The following is a 17,178-nucleotide window of genomic DNA, read 5'->3' on the forward strand; positions in this document are numbered from 1 at the left end:
TATGACCAATCAACTGTGGCTCATTGTGTGGGCTCCATGGTGCTAGGGCAGGCTGGCAGGGCTCCCGCCCCTGCGCTGCCCCCAAGGGCCTACGTGCGCTCCCACCTGAGGGGCGTCGGGGGGGAAATGCAGATGGCATTGAGCATGGCCAGTTTTTAGACATTTAAAGTTCAGTGTGAAACATGTCTTATTTAATGTCTTAGTTTTTTTAAAATGAACTTCTTATTAAATATTTAATGAAAAGTTTTATTATGATTGTATATATTTAAAGTATTTTTTATTTTAAATGCTTCTGCCGTTTTCCTTATTGACATCAGTAATGCTCTTAATTTGATATGAGAGTAAATTCTTAGAATTTGCAGGTGTAATCTCATTTAGCATGAACACGTTCTCTATTCAGATACATTTTTATTTAGGTTAACCGTGTTTGGGAATCTAAGGTACACTGTCTTGTAAAGTAAAATCACAGGAAAAAATCCAAAAGGCAGGCAAGTCTGGGAGCACTGCCCAGTGTGCGGTTATGTTTGTTTTCACGCTTGCCTCCCCACGCAGCGGGCTGAGAATCCAGGGCGCCACTGGAGGAAAACCGTCCACGCCGCATGAGCTGGCCCCCAAAGGCCAGTGCTGAGAGGAGGGCGGGAATGGAGAAGCCCTGCCTTCCCAGAGCGGGGACGAGAGGAAGGAGCGAAACTCAGGAAGAGGCCAAACGCCGCGAAGCAGGCGGCCTTGCTCCAAGGCCCAGGCCGCAGGACCTCGGGCTGTGGCCAGCTCGGCTCGAGCCGCCGCGGCCTCTGCCGCCCCCTGCCAGCGATCCCGCTTTCCCTGCCCGTTCTCGCTCCCGGCTTGCCCCTCAACCCTCTCTCCCCTGCACGTGAGGGACGTGGTCTCTTACTCGCCTCTTGAAGCCCGCCGGCTGAAGCAGGGCTGGGCACGGGAGGGCTCTGTAAAAACCCGAGTGCATGAAAAACCAGCGTGAGCTAAGGGAAAAAAGGAACAGCGAGAGAACAGTGGTGTTCATTTATTGAGTGTGTTCTACCATTGCTGGAAATTTCATTTGAATTGGAGAAATCTGGTGATGGACAAGAACATAGCCAGAGCTGAGGGGACGGGGTGGGGCTCAGAGAAACTCCTGCCTTTTAGATGCTCTCCTCTAAAGTCCAAAGCAGAGGCCTTCCCTTTGCACTCGGGCCAAGGCTCTGCCTCCGGCTCGGGTCTGGGGTTTCCCGAGGGCCAGGCCCGTGAGGTGTGCGGGCGAGTGCGCCTCCGCCACTTCTCCCCGCCTCCCTAGGGAGGGCCGGTGATGGCCGCGTCCCTGCCAGCCACCTCAGGGCAAGTGGACTTTTCGGACACTTAAGGAGGCGCCGATGGTCCTTGATGTCTGGACAGACCCTTCCAGACCTAAAGATGAAGTCGCCCCAGCTGCGGGGAGGCGGGCTGTTTTCCTTTGGTTCCGTGGGAGCCTGGTAAGACCCTCTGCTGTCCCTGAGCCACCTGCAGCAGCTCAGAAAGGACAGGATGCCCTCCGTGTCCCCGGCCCAGTGGACGGCTCGAAAGGCCGCAGCCCGACCGGTGACAGGGCCAGCGCTCCCTGGGGCGCGTGGCCACCCACCCCACGCCTCGCGGCCAGGCCTGGCCCTGGCTCCTCTCATCCTTCCGGCTATGAGGGGGTGTCCATCCCATCCCTCTGGGCCAGGCACCGCCGCCCGGCTGAGAAGGAGGGGTCAGCGCCCGAGCCTGCGTGCCCCCGGCCCCCGAGCGCCCACAGGCAACTGGGGTCACCCCTGCCCACGGGGACAGTGCAGCCCCTTCAGGGCTCTCATCTCAGTTTTCAGAGGAAACGTCTTGAGGAGGTGAGGTTAGCCAGTACCTGCCCGGTCCCTGGGTGCGCTTACTGCACCAGGACTGCCGCCTCGGAGGACCCTGCAGGGCTCGCCTCAGCCTGGTGCCCCCGCACCGTCCGTCGGCCCCACCGGCGCTGCCATTCCTCTCCACTGCCAGCAGCTCTGGCCTTGCACCCTCCTCAGTGAGGGGCAGGAAAATCCCAGCAGCTCCTTGCATTTTACCTCTTATCAGTGGAGTTAAACTCATGGGATGTGTAGTGGCGAGTTTGCATTTCCCTTTTTTCAGTTGTTCTTCTGTGTCCTTTACTCACTCCCTCTCTCATGTTCCCAGCGCTGCTGCTTTTATTTATTTATTTTTTTGAGGTACTTGGGCGGGTAAGTGAACCTGGGACCTGTCCTTGGGAAGCCAGCACGCGACCACTGAGCCGCACCAGCTCCCCTGGGCTGGTTTTTTCATTTGCTTGTTTGTTGCTTGTTTTTGTTCCTGTTTTCAGGAGGCACTGGGGACGGAGCCCAGGACCTCCCGCGTGGGAAGCTGGCGCTCAGTCGCTTGAGCCACATGCGCTCCCCGCCCTTGCATTGCACCTTCTTATTCCAGATTTGGCCGCTTTCTCCACTTTTCATGGCAGCCCTTGGGCAGGTTCGTGCCCGGCTGTGGTCCTTCCGGAGCTGGCCTCCTGGGTGGACAGGCTTCTAGGAACGCACGTGACCATGGGTCTGGGGCTTAGAGTGGACTTCACTAGTTTTCTGACCGGTCCTCACAGACGGAAAGCCAGCGAGGCAGCGCCGTCCAGGCGCTCAGTCTGCCCCGTCTGAGGGGAGGCGTGAGGTGCTGTCGGGAGCCCACCCTCCCGGCCCTGCTCCGCCACGTCTGCAGCATGGCCTGTCCTGCGTGGTCGTGTAGGGCACCGCCGCCAGGCCCCGCAGTGTGCAGGGCAGCGGCCGAGCTCAGGGGTCTCTGTGCTCTCTCCCCTGAAGCCTGGCTGCTCCCTCGACCCCATGGGGGCACCGCGGTCAGAGCGGGCCTCACGGGGCCCTCTGGGGCCGCCCGCTCTCTGTCAGCGCAGCCGTGAGACTTCGTGTTCTCCTGACGCCGGTGCAGCCTGGGCACCGTCAGTGCTCGTGGGGGCCTGTCCCCAACACGCCAAGTCTGAAGTCCGCGCTGAGGCGGCCGCACACGTGCTCTACCCTGAATCACTCGGGAGTCGTGGCCCCACAGAAGCGCCGCCTGGGGTGGACAGCCCGCGTGTTGGTGTGTGAGGGGTGATGGGGAAAGCTGGTTCCTCTAATGACGTTAAGAATTTATCAGCACCTGGTCGAAGGGCCTTGAGCCTCAGCTTGCCGCCTACCCCAGAGGCATCTCATATGCTTTCGACTGGCCTGCGGGCGGGTGACCAGAGCAGATAAGTAGACCAAAGGCGGCCAGGGGAGAACGGAAACTGGCTGTTTATCAAACCACTGGAAGGAAGACCAGCTTCAAAGCTTCAAGGAAATAGGAAAGACCTTGGAACGGGAAAACAAAGCATTTGAACATCAGGATAAAATCCAGACTTAAAGGGAAATGAAGGGGCTAAGACGTTCGCCCCAGCAGCGGTGCGAGGGCCGGGGACTGGCTCTGAGGCCCCCACGGCCTCCACCTCTGACCCAGGGCCCGGGGCTCCTGCTCACCCGTGCACTGCGAGGCTCGCTCGTGCCAGTCGGTGTATGATGATAAAAAGCCACAAAGCTGCGTGGGAGGGAATGCACACGCGCCCAGGCTCACAGCTCTGCCCCCGCCACGTGGCCCCTACGGGACAGGACAGTGCATCATGAGAGGAAGCAGGCGTGTGCCACAGTGGCCGTCCGGGAAGTGTGGCCGCGCAGCGCCGCCGGGCCTGCGGGCTTGTCCCCAGCGGGGATCCTGGGTGGGGTCAAGATGCTGGTGCCTGCCCTCAGGTGCGCTGCGAGGGGGAGGGCGAACTCAGAGGCGCTATGGGGAATGCCACTGCGTTAGAGCCGGTCACCTTGACATTCCTAGGCGGTCATCCTCCGCATGGAAGAGGTCAGCCGCGCACGCCAAGCAAGCAGCAAGGCGCACAGCAGCTCAGAGCGAGAGAGGAATCACCAGAAGCGCCCAAAACTACGTTTCTGTCACTTGTTGAAAGGCTGTGCAACATTAAAAGAGCTGTTTGGTTACTGTGTAGTAACAGGGTTCTGGTGGTACTTCCAGGTAGAGCTGTGCGTATTGAGGAGCTGAGTGATGCGATGGCAGCTCTGTGGGGAACACATCAGATGCCAACAGCCGTGTGAGGGTGGTGCGTTTAGGTGTGTGTGTGTGGCTCCAATGTGCCGATTTTCTTTAGGGGGCTTTGAGAGCCCCCCAGCATGCCAGGACACCTCTAGCCCGACCAGGTAGAACCCGTTCTGCTCACGTAAGTTGCCGCAGGGTGACAAGTACAGAAGCTCTGAGGCCGCTGGCAAGGAAGGGGGCTGCGTTGTCTGAGAATGTTCCTGGCCAGCCCACCACGGGAGCTTTGTCCTGTCCGCCTTCCATTGTGGTGGGATGCTTCAATGTGCACGAAGCCCCCGCCCTTAGGTTTTGCTTCTTTTGCTCTATCAAGAATGAACCCACCCAAGTGGCTAGTTCAAATGCCCTTTAGGTAAGGATGCCCCGCCTTCCTCCAGAGGTGGCTCCGTGCTAGGTGACAGTGAGTCTGTGTGGCAACGAGGTCTGCGTTTTAGGCAGGTTGCCGTTACAGAGGCTGTGGCAGGAGGGCGCCCCTGGAAGCCCCCGTCCTGCCCCTCTTGGAGGGAGCCCTCCTGGCTGGCAGCGGCCTGAGGAGCCCGCCTCCGCCCTCCTTCCCTCCCGCAGCGCGCGGCTCCGCCGTCCCCCTGCCCCCTCCGCGGGGCCGGGAATCAGCCGCCTCTCTGCTCTCTCGCCCGGCAGGTGCGGTGGCCAGCACGGAGGTGAAGATGAAGCTGCAGGAGTTCGTCCTCAACAAGAAGAAGGCCCTGGCCCACCGGAACCTGAACCACTGCATGTCCAGCGACCCCCGCTACTGGTACGGGTACGTGGCGGGTGCCATCAAGCCTTCACCCGGGGGTGCCATGGAGCGGGGTGGGGGGGCCCACTGGGATTCAAACTCACCTGTGGCCTAGAAGAGGAACTGCCAGCGAGTGGCCTTGGGGACAGCGGCACAGCAGTCACCCAGCCTGGGGCAGCGGGGCGGCCTGGCCGCGGGCAGTGCTCGTGGGCTTGCGGCCTGTGGCTTCGTACCCCCTTTCCAGCCACAGAGAAGGGGCTGGAGCAAGCTCTGCCCTGGGTGGCCCGTGTGCACCACGCCCTGCCCAGCGCTTACCGGTCATTAGAAACTCAGTGAGTGCCAGGGGCATCTTCATGACTTTTTATGCTAAGACTTCCTCACCAGAGCCCGTGCAATTGGCAACCAGGAAAGAATCTCATTCATGCTAAGAACAGGAGAGGCCCGTGGGCACGGACCACCGCCTGGGTCTCGGGACTTTTCAGGGCCAAGTCTTGTGTCCAGGGAGATCTTTCCCACGCACTTGCTTTCGCACATGAGCTGGCCCCTAGGGTGAGAACAGAGTGGCCGAGTCGGGCGGCTCTGCACGTTTATCAAGGACATACGGCATGTTTGCTCTGAACTATAGTTTTCAGCTGCTTTCAAGAGCAATTTCAGTTTTGAAAAACCCTTCTGTAGCTCCTGCACAGTGTGTGTACAGCTCAGCTGTGCTCACACCAAATCCTGTCGTGTTCACTGTGCTTTGGGAATGCAACCAGTGACACAAAAACTCAGAAGACTAAAGGCCGCGATGGACCATGAAAATCAGGCAGACAATAGCTACGAACCAAAGGCAAACCTATGAGAACAGAGGGAGTCCTTGGAGGTTCTGGTGGCCAGTTGGACGAGGAGGTGCTCCTCTCCCCACCGTGGTGCTCAGTCACCTGGCTTTGGAGTGTCAAAGCCCCTTGTCCCACTGGGCTGGAGTGGGGTTTTGCCAGGCAGGTACAGCAGAGGATTGTCGTTCAGATGGGTTCAAGCCAGAAAGGGCAGGAAGAGAAGTCGGGGTGGGAGGTGCTCTGGGATCGGAAGACCCCATGGGGTCAGCCATTGCTGCCTGGGAGGGAGGCTGGCACGTTTAGAAGATTCGGAGTGTGGAGGCCACGAATGCTTTCCGGAGACGAGCAGTTCTGGGGGAGCCAGGGCCTAGTAAGGGGTCTGGGGGCAGCGGTACCAAGACCGCAGGCCCGGGGAAGTTGTGGTTGTTTGCGTTGAGTGTTGTGGATGAGGAAGAGAGTGGCATGGAGGAAGATGGGTGCAGAGGGTGCCAGGGTGGAGGGGTGGAGAGAGGGGCGGAGTGATGGTGGCACGGAGGCACTCAGGGTACCTGGCCGGGGCGGGAGGCTGCAGGGTGCAGCGGCCTCTGGGCAGAGCCAGGCTCGAGCAGGAGGAAGGCGGCTGCTCTTGGGGAGAGGCCGACTCCCCAGGATTGGCTGGTGAGCAGGTAGTTGGCTCCTCACCTGCAGGCGCCGAGGTGGAGAGGCAGGCTGCTTTGCTCCCAGCTGGCCGAGGGCCCAGGTCCCCAGTCTGGAGGAGGCTGGCTTGCGCAGGGTCACAGGCTTGGCGGGTGGTTCCCTCGTTCGGGGTGGTTTGGGGGTGTGCGTGCCGGGGGAGGGGAGGACTTGACCTTGAGGCAGTCAACCAGGGACGGGTCTGCTGCTCTGTCCAGGCAGGACCCCCAGGCAGATGTCACTCAAGTGAACAGCCACGCCACCTGCTGAGTGACAGCGGGAGCTTCGCCAGGAGCCGGGCACTGTCAGGAAGGAGCGGGCCTTGCCCTTACCCACAGCGTGCCCTTGACTAGTCAGAAAGGGGTCGTGAGCTAAACACAAAAACGAAAACCTAAAACTTCAGAAGAAAACATGAAAAACCTTTCACAGCCTTGGGGTGGGCAAAGAGTTTTTTTTTTTTAATATTTAAAACATACACTACCTAAAATTTTCCCATTTCCCTTTTTAGCACATTCAAATATATAATTCAGTGCTGTTAATTATGACAATCATAAGCTATAAAAAAACTTGATAAATTAGACTAAATTGAAGACTTGTGCTCTTTGAAAGACACCATTGAGAAAAAGAAAAGGCAAACCACAGGCTGAGAAAAGGTACTCAAAGTGCATGTATCTGACAAAGTACCTGTACCCAGAATATATAAAGAGCTCTTACAACTCAATAAAAAGGACAAAAAAAAAAGATAAGCAGTCTGTTAGGGAAAAAAATGGGCAAAGACATGAATAGTGTTTCATCAAATGAGATATAAAAATAGGGAAGTAAGCAGTAAGTACAGGAAAAGATGTTCAGCATCACTAGTCATCAGGGAAATGCAAATTAAAACCACAAGACACCACTTTACACCCACCAGGAGGGCTGAAATCAGAAGCACCGAGCGTTGGCAAAGCTGGGGAGAGCCTGGACTTCCATACAGTGCTGTTGGGAATTTAAATGGGCCAATTTGGCAGTTTTTAATAAAGTTAAATAGATACCTGCCCTATGACCCAGCGATTCTACTTCTAGAATTGCCCAAAGAGAAATCAAACCATTGTCCACAGCAACACTTTTACTCAACTCTTCAGAACAGAACTCTTTATTCAAGAGTCAAAAAGTATAAGCAACCAAAATGCCCGTCAGTGGGGGTTCTTCCCTCAGCTGCGGTACAGCCGTACCGTGTAATACTGCTCAGCAGGGAAAACCATCAAGCTGCCACTGTGTGCCGAGCTGTGCTCTCCAGGGCAGGAGCCACAAGCCACGCTGTGGTCAGGGGGTACTTGAAATGCGGCCGGTCCAAACTGACGTGCTTGTAATGACTGTGCCACGATGATGAAAGAGGTTGTTGATGTGGCAGGAGTGGGGTGAGGGGGTTGAGGGGTATATGGGGACCTCATATTTTTTTAACGTAATATTTAAAAAATAAAGGAAAAAAATAAGTAAATAAAAAAGTTTACAGTAGAAAAATAAATGTAACAGGTACAGCAGATCTCACAGACTTCATAGAAAGAGAAACAGAATGTGTAGTTTCTCATTAGTTATTTTTATATTGGTTACATGTTAAAATGATAATATTTCACAAGTACCAGCTTAAATAGAATATTAAAAATAATCTCACCTATTACTTTTTCCTCATTTTAATGTGGCTACCAGAAAATTTCAAATTACACATGTGGCTCACTTTGAATTTCTGTTGGATGGTGCTGGTAGAAGCGATTAAGGGTTTTATTTACTTCAGGCCACTTGCGTAAATCTGATGTAATGAGAAAGGCCATTTGTTGATAAAGTGTCCATGGTTGAATTTGTGTTTAGCCCTATTCTGTGCTGTAACAAAGGTACTGTTCAGAAAGAAAACAAAGTGCTGTTTGTGTCCATGTCTTCACCAGCAGGACAGGGATGGCCTTTGCCATTAAGTGCCAGGTTCATCTCCCACGGTCCCGGGTGGGGAGGCCCAGAGCTGCTCCCGTCCCTGGCCACTCCATCCCCAGGCTGAAAAGTCAAGGTTGCAAACGTAGAAGATAATTCCCGATCCTGGGGATGGAGGCTGTCTGGAGGGCTTGGGGTGTAGCCAGTGACGGGGCCTCGGGTCGCTCAGCTGCCTGCTGGCCTCTGCCCACGGGCAGCCCTGGTGCTGGCTTGACTGGCATCAGGCGTGCAGTGTCGGGGGCAGGCATCTCCGGGCGTGTTGCGCTAAGGCACCTGTGCCACCCACACCCTCGCGGAGGCTCGACTCCTCACAAGGTGGCAAAGCTGGGCTGGGCCCACGGGGCAGTGCAGGCCTCCCCACGGGAGCCTCGGGGCCGGGCGGGGCGGGAGCAGCTGGTACTGACGGCGTCTGAGGAGCTGAGAACAGGCGAGGAGGGCTGTGGGTCCGAGAAGGGCATTGCTGCTGCAGCTGCGGCCTGATGACAGCGCGAGCGCCGGCCCCTCGGGGGCCCGCTGGCAGGGAGCATCACGGTGATGATGACTGCCGTGCAGCACCGTTCCAGTGGTCAGTGCAGTGCCCGGGCCAACCCGTGCTTCCTAGGAAGGAGAGGTGAAAGCCGAAGAAGTTCCAGGTCATGAGTAGACACTGAAGGACAAGCCGGAGGCGGCGCAAGCCTTGTCCCCATAGGAACAGTCTGGAAACGAGGCATGGGGGCGGAATCTTGTGCTCGTGACCCCACGTGACCCTGACCTCCCAGGACGAGACCGAGGGCCGTTTAGGTGGAACTCCAACCCACGGAGGGCATTGTCCTGAGCCAGGGGTGCCCTGACAAGGTCGTGGCCAGGTGCCCCCCGGCACTGTGTCCTGGGGGCCGGGTTTCGGCTGTCGTCGGAGCCGGGCAGCACTCAGCTTCTCAAAGCTGCCAGGGCCTGCGCAGCGCTCCCTGGCTTTTCTCTGCACTAGCCTGTGCTCCGTGACACACCTGTCAGCATTTAAGAGCTCACGTTCTCCATTCCAATCACTGCAGGTGCATGGACATGCAGCGCTGTGTAGTCAGGTAAATGGCCTCACAAGTTCCAAATAAGCAAGTAGGAAACTTGTTTCAAGTCGTTAGGCGCGTTACCCAGCTCAGAGACTCGCAGAGTCCGTCACGTCCCCGGTGCTCCGAGCGAGACCTTGCTGGGGGACCCTTCCCTCAAGGCCTCGCTGGGGCTCCCCGTGAGTGGCTGCAGCACCCCCAGCCCCACGTGCGGGGCCACCCAGCGGGCCCCCTGCCCTCCTGAGCGTTCCGGGGCAGCTGCTGCCGCCTCAGCCTTCCGGGGCTTTGAACAGCGCCTGGCTGATGATAAAGGGTTAAAGTTCAGAGCGAGACCCCCCCCAGGAGAGAAGGTGGCGCTGGCTGCCAGCTGGCACCTTCCAAGGAGGGAGCAGCCCCGGGCGATTTTGTCCTGGCGACGGCACCTGGCAGCTGCTGCATGTCCCCTGCTGGAGGGACGCCCAGGGGCAGCCGAGTCGGGGGCTGTGTGCCCAAGGAACCCCTTCCTTGCTTCCTTGCCCCTGCAGCCCCCACGTCCCCCTCTGCTTCTCCACCCCGAGGGCAGGCACAACTTAGGGCAGCCAAGTGTCCTGTCACCCCTGGGCGCTCAGGCGCAGCGCCGGCAGCCAGGGGGTCGGCGCGGGGAGGCGGTTTGCCTGCGTGCCCCTTGAGAGCATTCTGTTAAGGCGCCTTCTCCCTGGAGAAGAGGCCACGCTGCTGGCTGAGAACGGAGGTGGCCCGGGAGGGGACGCTAACCCGCTGTCCTTGCCCTCTTGCCTCTAGGAAAACGCAGCACAGCTCCCTGGAGCAGAGCTCCCCGCCCCAGAGCGGGCTGTCGGCCGCCTGCACCCACCCGGTCCTGGGGATGTACGACGCCAAAGATGACTTCCCCCTGAGGAAAACAGGTCAGTGCCGGGGCTGCCCGCCCACCCGCCACTGGGCCCCCGCGGCCCCTGTGTCCCTAACCATTTGCTCTTTCCTTAGACCCTCATTTTGCTAAGATGCTCCTAAGCCCCCTTTATGGCTCTGACCACAAGGAAGTGAACTTCCCGTATGGACAACTGCTTTTTATTTGCAGAAGCACTGGCTCGTTTTTGAAAAACATTCAGGTGGCCTTTCTTTTGGTGACTTGTTTGGCTGGCCACAGTGCAGAGCCTCGCCGGGGGCTACGAGACACAAAGCGGTTCCGAGGGTGCGTTTGGGCCTTGGTGCCGGCCCGCGCTGCACTCTGCGCAGTGTGGCGGTGGAGCCATGCCCAGTGCAGGGGGGAGGCCCGCGGTGGCCTGCAGGGAACATCTCCGGTGGCCTGGAATCCTGTGCTGCGGTCCTGGTACAGCCCGGGATGAAGGGCATGAAGGTGCGAGCAGAGTGCGTGGAACATTCCAGGAGCAGGGGAAGGCGGATTGTGCTGAACCTGACATGAAAGTCTAGGCTCTCTCAGACTTGATCCGGAGGCGATGGCTTAAGGGAGGCTGTGGCTTTTTAGAAAGGTGGGTGGCAAGCAGCGCGTGGGCGCCTGGAGAGGGCCCTGCCCTCGGAGGCTTGCAGGTGAGCCCGGACCACTCCAGGCTGCCGAGGACGGGCAGCTGTGCCAGCGCGCGCAGGGCATAGCCCACGACTGCAGGCCAGCGCCACCTTCCAGCAGCACCTGCTGAATGGGGCGGCCCTTGCAACTGGGTAAACACAAATTCCACGTTGGCCAAAGGATTTGGGGCAAGTCTGCATGGAACTGCTTTTGCACAATCACAGACCAGGCATGGAGGGGCAGTGCCGGGGCCACTGCTGCCATATGCCAGGGACAGCATGGCGGGGAGCACCCTTGCAAGGTCATCGGGCAGGTGTGGTGGGCCCCAAAGGGGTGCCAGGTATGAGGTGGCATACTGGGGCCGACACCAGGATCACATGCTCCAGGTCAGAGGGTGGGTGATTTTAGCTCGAAGTAGGACTTCACTGATGTTCTGAGGCCCGTGAAAGGGAGTGGGCCACGTCAGGAGGAGGACATCTCCAGGAGGTCGAGGGGGGCTGGCGGAGCCCTGCTGAGTCGGAGCTCCCGGCTCCCGCCTGCGCGGGCAGATGTTCATGCTGGGCGTCAGCCTTCCTGGAAGAGACAAATGCACAGCTTCTGTCCTTGCCGCTAAGCGCCCTAGCGTGTGGCGCTCGCGCGTCACTTCCTCTCTAAGCGCCCTAGCGCGTGGCGCTTGCGCGTCACTTCCTCTCTAGCTCATGGCACTCGCTCATCAGCCTCCTGAGCGTGTGCTGAGTGTCACCAAGAGCAAGCCCAGGACCTCGCAGAAGGAACGGGTTCAGGTGCATTTTCCAGAAGTACGTGCCCATTTATATCAGGCTGAAGCCGCGGGTCTCTTCTTACCAGGTGCCCCTCAGCCCGTTTTCTGAGTGCTGACACCGTTCTAAACGGGCTCAAGGCTGCCCAGTTGGAGTTGGTGGTGGTGGCGCTCGCGCTGTGGGTGAACACACAGCCTCCGTGCGGGGGTGGTCGTGGGCCTGGCCGGCAGACGTCGTGGGCCTGGCGGACACCCTGGGCTGGGTCTCTGGAGTCACTTCAGGCCACCCGGCCTCAGTTCCATCACATCAGTGAAATGGAGCCAAACACACTCCCATCCTCCCAGTTTAGACTGGTGGAAGGACCTAGAAGGTGTGATGTAAGCCCAGAAGGGGGCCCTGCCTGTCCTGGGTCAGAAGAGCCTGGCTGCCCGTAGTTGTGTGTCCCCCCCGCCCCCGCCCCGAGCCTTTGCTGACAGCACCACATTTGAGGTCCACAGGAAGGGACAGCAGGCGTCCCCTGCCACACTGGCCTGGAGCTTCCCCTGAGCAGTTCCAGGGCCCACCCCCACCCCCCATGTGCTCAGTCCCCAGCTCAATGGTCCACAGATGGCCTCCTCGGGCGCCGGCCACCTCCCCCAAGCTTGGAGAGCAGCCTCTGCAGGACTAGCCCGGAACGGGGCTCCCCGGGCGCCTCTCAGGATGCAGAAGGGCGGGCATGGTGCCAGGCCGGGGCCCTGCAGCCGTGGCCAGGTGAGCTCAGTGTGCCTCCCGCTCGCCGCCTTGCTGCGCTGAGCCGGGCTTTTCAGGGTTGAAGGAAGCAGAGTGCCCGGCTCTGAAGTTTGCCTTTAAACCTGCTGTTAGCCATACCCTCCGCCTCCTTCCACGCAGAGATGCTCCAGCACAGCTCCAGGTTTCATCGTGTTATCAGTCTTTTAGAAAGCATTGTTAGCATGTGACTGAGAAGAATTCATAGGAAGTATTTAAAGCTCTTAAAAGGTTAGTGTAGTTCGATGTCCTGTGTTATCCTTTCTAGAAGTATCTAGTTTTAATCACTGGATGTGGCTAATTCTAAATAAATTATATCCGCAGGAATCAGTAACGTGCAGGTCTTCACCAAATGAAGCTTCTGTTACCGGGGCCTGGATGAATTAATGGGAAGCTCCACTGACCGCGGTGCACTCAGCCGTCCCATGCGCTGGTTTCCACGGCCTGGCCTGAGGCCTGCTGGCCCCCCGGCCTTTGGGGCAGTCACATGAGGGCCAAGGGTAGAGGAGAGTAGCCCTCCTCTGCGGTTACTCCACGGGCCCGGCATTTGCTTGTCTCTCGTGGCACTGGGTGGTGGGACCACCCGTACCACCCCAGGGGGCTTATGTCCTCATGAAAGAGTGACACTAGGCACGTGAAGGGTAGCGGCGACGGGCGGCAGCCTTGCCAGCGATGCAGGGTTTCAGGAGATCTCGTTGAAGCTGTTGGTGCCTTGTTTCTGAGGCGCCACTTCGGGGGACTGCCGTGTTGGCCTGGGCATGGGGTGAGCGCCCGTTCCCATTCTCAACGCCGTTAGGGCCCTTGGCGCTGCCCTCACCTCTGGACCCTTCCCGCCTGCCTCGGCATGTGCCCCCACCCTTCCCCGCAGGCCCCGCCACGCAGCTCCACTGGGGAGAGACCGTGGTCAGAACGCCTGAGTGGACCACCCCCGGCCTGGCCGCACACGTGTCTCCTCACCCTGGCCAAGCGTCCCCATCCTGGGGGCTCCCCCACCCGGGCTCTGGGCTCACCGCAGCCCAGGGCCCCAGTTCCCAGTGCCAGCTTCCTGCCTGCTGCCCACCCTTCCCTGGGTGATTGACATAAGACGTCCTACGCTTCCTGCGCCTCCACCTCCCCCAGGCCCTCCCTGGGGCGCGCGCGGCACCAGAGGGCTTCACCGGCAACCCCCCAAAGCCGGGTGTTCACTTCTGCTCACCCCGAGACTTCAGGAAGCAAAGCTGCATTCTAGCCTGTTGAGGCTTTTTAGGGATTTTGCTTTTCCTCCTGTAGAGTCTTCATCTTGGTTTTCTCAAAGGTATTAGCCGCCATGTAGCTGTCAATAGTGACCCGGAGGCCGTCCCCTTCTGTGACTTCCAGTCAGTGGAAGAGACCTAAACAAACCCAATGGTTGTCACGCGCCCAGCAGCCTCGGGGTGCACCGCCCTGCGCCCCTGCCAGTGCCCGGGCAGGTCCCTGATCAGTGGTCCCCGCATGCCACCAGCCCCAGCCTGGCCGGGTGACACTCATCACCCATTCTAAGCAAGCTCCAGGGCTGCCCCTCGGAGAGAAGCTGCAGGCCTCGGCCTTGTCCAGGATGGTTGAGCTGGCGTTAGGCCCGGCTCCTCGGGGCTGGGAGCTGGAGAGAGCCAGGCAGGGCCTGGGAACCGGTGCTGGTGCCCCCCGCCCCGTGACCTGGGCTGCTGGCGGGAGGCTCTCGGCCCCCGCCCCGGGTCGGCTTCTGCTGTCACAGGGTCCTCGAGCTCCTCCTGGAGCCGGCCGTGCAGCCGCACCTCGCGCCCTGCCCCTCCTCGCACCACCCCGGCACGCCACTGGCAGGGCAGGCCCTGGCCGCCATCAACATGCACAGTACGGCGCCTCTGCCGCTCCCTGCCACGTTCCTGGGCAAAACGAGCTCACCCGTGAAGCGGGTGCCAAGTGCTTGTCTTCATGGGAGAGTTTAGCCCCATCAGCTCTGCTGCTGTTGCCGCTGCTGCTACCTCTGTGGAGAGGGCAGAGGTCAAGGCCGCCGTGCTCAGGAGAGAGAAGAGCGCCCGCTGCCTCTCGGGGCCTGCGCGGGGAGGGCCGGCTCCAGCTGGCCGCTGTTGGCGACTCGCCCGCGTGTGCCTGTGAGCCGGGAGGTGGGCAGAACCCCCTTCACCTGCACCCCTCCTGCTCCCAATGGGGTGCTGGGGGCATGGACCCGCCTTAATTCAGTGCCTCCTCAGCTGCCGCCAGTGGGGCACGGCGTGCAGCCAGGCCCGTCCGCAGCCCCAGGTGGACTTCTGAAGGAGCAGCGTTGCCAGCTCCTCGGAGCTCCCCGGGCTCCTTGTGGTGGACATGGGGCGGCCACTTACAGAGCTGGGAACGGGCTAACGTCACACGGCAGGAAGTTGAGATGCAGGCTCAAGTGCAGCTCCAGCTTCCCGCCCTTAGCCCGGGGGTGCAGTTGGGGTTGACCACAGTGTGTTTGGATCCGGGCTGTGCTGGGCTGCAAGGCTGTGCGTGGCCGTCTCCTCCCATCATGGCGTCCACTCTGTGTTGTCGCTGGCTGTTCCCGTCACAGCGTGCACTTTGTGGTGTGCTTTCCTGTGTGTTCCCCTTGCGGCGTGCACTTCATGGCGTGCCACTATCTGTTCCTGTCGTGGTGTAAACTTCGTGGTATGCTTTGCTATGTGTTCCCTTCATGGTGTGCACTTTGTGACGTGTCGCCATCTCTTCCCGTCACGGCATGCACTGCATGGTGTGCTTTCCTATGTGTTCCCGTCATGGCATTCACTTTGTGGCATGTCACTGTCCCTATTGTGGCGTATACTTCGTGGTATGCTTTGCTATGTGTTCCCATCACGGCGTGCACTTCTTGGCATGTCGCCATCTCTTCCCGTCGTGGCATGCACTTCGTGGTGTGCTTTGCCATGTCACTGTTCCTGTTGTGGAGTATGCTTTGTGGTGTGCTTTCCCATGTGTTCCAGTCACGGTGTGCACTTTGTGGTGTGTCGTCATCTGTTCCCATCACAGTGTGCATTTCCTAGTGTGCTTTGCTGTGAGTTCCCACCATAGCAGGCACTTTGTGACGCGTCACTGTCCCATCGTGCCATGCGTTCCGTGGTACTTCCCATCGGTTCCTGTTGTCCCATGGGCTCCGTGACCATGAAGAGTGCCCTGTGCGCTGGGCCCTGAACTGGCTTGCTGGGTGGTAGGCAGGGTACGATTCACAGCAGCTTGCTGTGGCGTGGGATCGAGGTGAACCCAGTGGGCCCAGACACACCTGGGGGAGTGTCGGGAGGAGAGAGAGTGGCTGCCTGGGCACGTGGAAGGCGAGGCTGGCTTTTGCACCAAGTGTGAATGAGGTGGGTTGAGGCCCCGTCACTTCCCTCCAGCCTGCTCTGAGAGTCTCCATGGCAACCAGGGTCTTGTCCTGTAGCTGCTTCCCGGCTCCGCACCCCCGCCTCGGCCATAGGCGGTGTTCACCGGAGAGGAGGTATGGCGGGCAGGAGCCGGGCACAGCCCCGCGCACATGACTTCTCGTCAGGAGCTGCAGGACATCTAGGAGCAAAGGAACCAGTGCTGCTGCCAGTGTGTGGGGCCACCTGCAGCACTGCAAAATGGAGCCAGTGTGTCTCCAGGCACACCCATGCACAGCCTCCTAGGTGTGCATCCAAGCCCACATGTGCACAGCCTCTTAGGTGTGTGTCAGAGCACACGCGTGCACAGCCTCTTAAGTGTGCCTTAGAGCACACGCATGCACAGCCTCTTAGGTGTATGTCTGGGCACACATGTGCACAGTCTCTTAGATGTGCATCAGTACACGTGTGCACAGCCTCCTAGGTGTGCGACCAGGCACACGTGTGCACACCCTCCTAGGTGTGCATCCAGGTACATGTGTGTACAGCCTCTTAGATGTGCATCCAGGCACATGCGTGCAGAGCCTCTTAGGTGTGCATCAAAGCATGTGTACATAGCCTCCTAGGTGTACATCCGGGCACATGAGTGCACAGCCTCTTAGACGTGCGTCAGTACATGTGTGCACGGCCTCCTAGGTGTGCATCCAGGCACATATATGCACAGCCTCCTAGGTGTGGATACAGGCACACATGTGCACAGCCTCTTAGGTTTGCATCAGATCACACGTGTGCACACCTGTGTGAGCAGCATGTGGGCGGCAGCCTGCCTTTACCTCTGTGTGCTGGTGTACCCACAGATGGGTGCCCACTGCCCTGCGGCCGGCAGTGTCACATGGAGGTAGTTCTGTGTTTGTTGTCACCTGGGCCTGTCAGCTGCTCACATGAGCTGCCTGTGAACGGAGTGGAGGTGGCTCCGGCACTGGGCCAGCCACACCGCCCCCCTCCCCAGCAGCCAGCCCTGGAGTAGGGCATCGGGGCTGGCTGGGGGTCCTCCTGACTTCATCTTAAGAATGCACATGCGCTTTTGAAAAAAAACTTCTGTTTGCTCTCTGTAAGAAATTTAGAGAGACGGGAAGTAGGATTGAAAATTAGGCAGCTTACCCATCAAGGACTGTTCACATGTTTTGGGTGTCGCATCCTGCTAACTTAGACGTATTTCAAGCTTGAGCTCCTTCTAATATGAAAAGTGCCCAGTGGGGTCATGAACTGGTCTTTCTCAAGTTCACAGTCTTCCTGTGCTCAAATGGTAAAAGCACCTAAGACTGGGGGACAAGTGGAATGTGCGCTGTTGAGAGAACCGACCCGGCAGGAAGAGGACATAGAAAACCCACCATCTTTAAGCATTGTACGGAAAGCTTATGTCCTTGATTAAAAACCTAAACACAGAAGTAACACCTGCCTGT

The 17,178-nt window shown here is 58.8% G+C and overlaps 1 protein-coding gene across 4 annotated transcripts in view; it reads left to right on the forward strand.

The window, feature by feature from the left end:
- HDAC4 (histone deacetylase 4) overlaps positions 1 to 17,178 on the forward strand; it is a 325,560-nt gene that overhangs the window by 231,657 nt on the left and 76,725 nt on the right. For 3 of the 4 annotated variants that reach the window (XM_058299783.2, XM_058299785.2, XM_058299786.2), the window contains 2 exons: positions 4,768 to 4,888; positions 10,131 to 10,252. In XM_058299783.2, coding sequence (XP_058155766.1) covers positions 4,768 to 4,888; positions 10,131 to 10,252 — 243 coding nt within the window. The remainder of the gene's footprint in view (positions 1 to 4,767; positions 4,889 to 10,130; positions 10,253 to 17,178) is intronic. The other variant, XM_058299784.2, reaches the window with a different exon arrangement.

The sequence above is a fragment of the Dasypus novemcinctus genome, chromosome 7 (genome assembly GCF_030445035.2).
Source record: "Dasypus novemcinctus isolate mDasNov1 chromosome 7, mDasNov1.1.hap2, whole genome shotgun sequence".
Classification (NCBI taxonomy): Eukaryota; Metazoa; Chordata; class Mammalia; order Cingulata; family Dasypodidae; genus Dasypus; species Dasypus novemcinctus.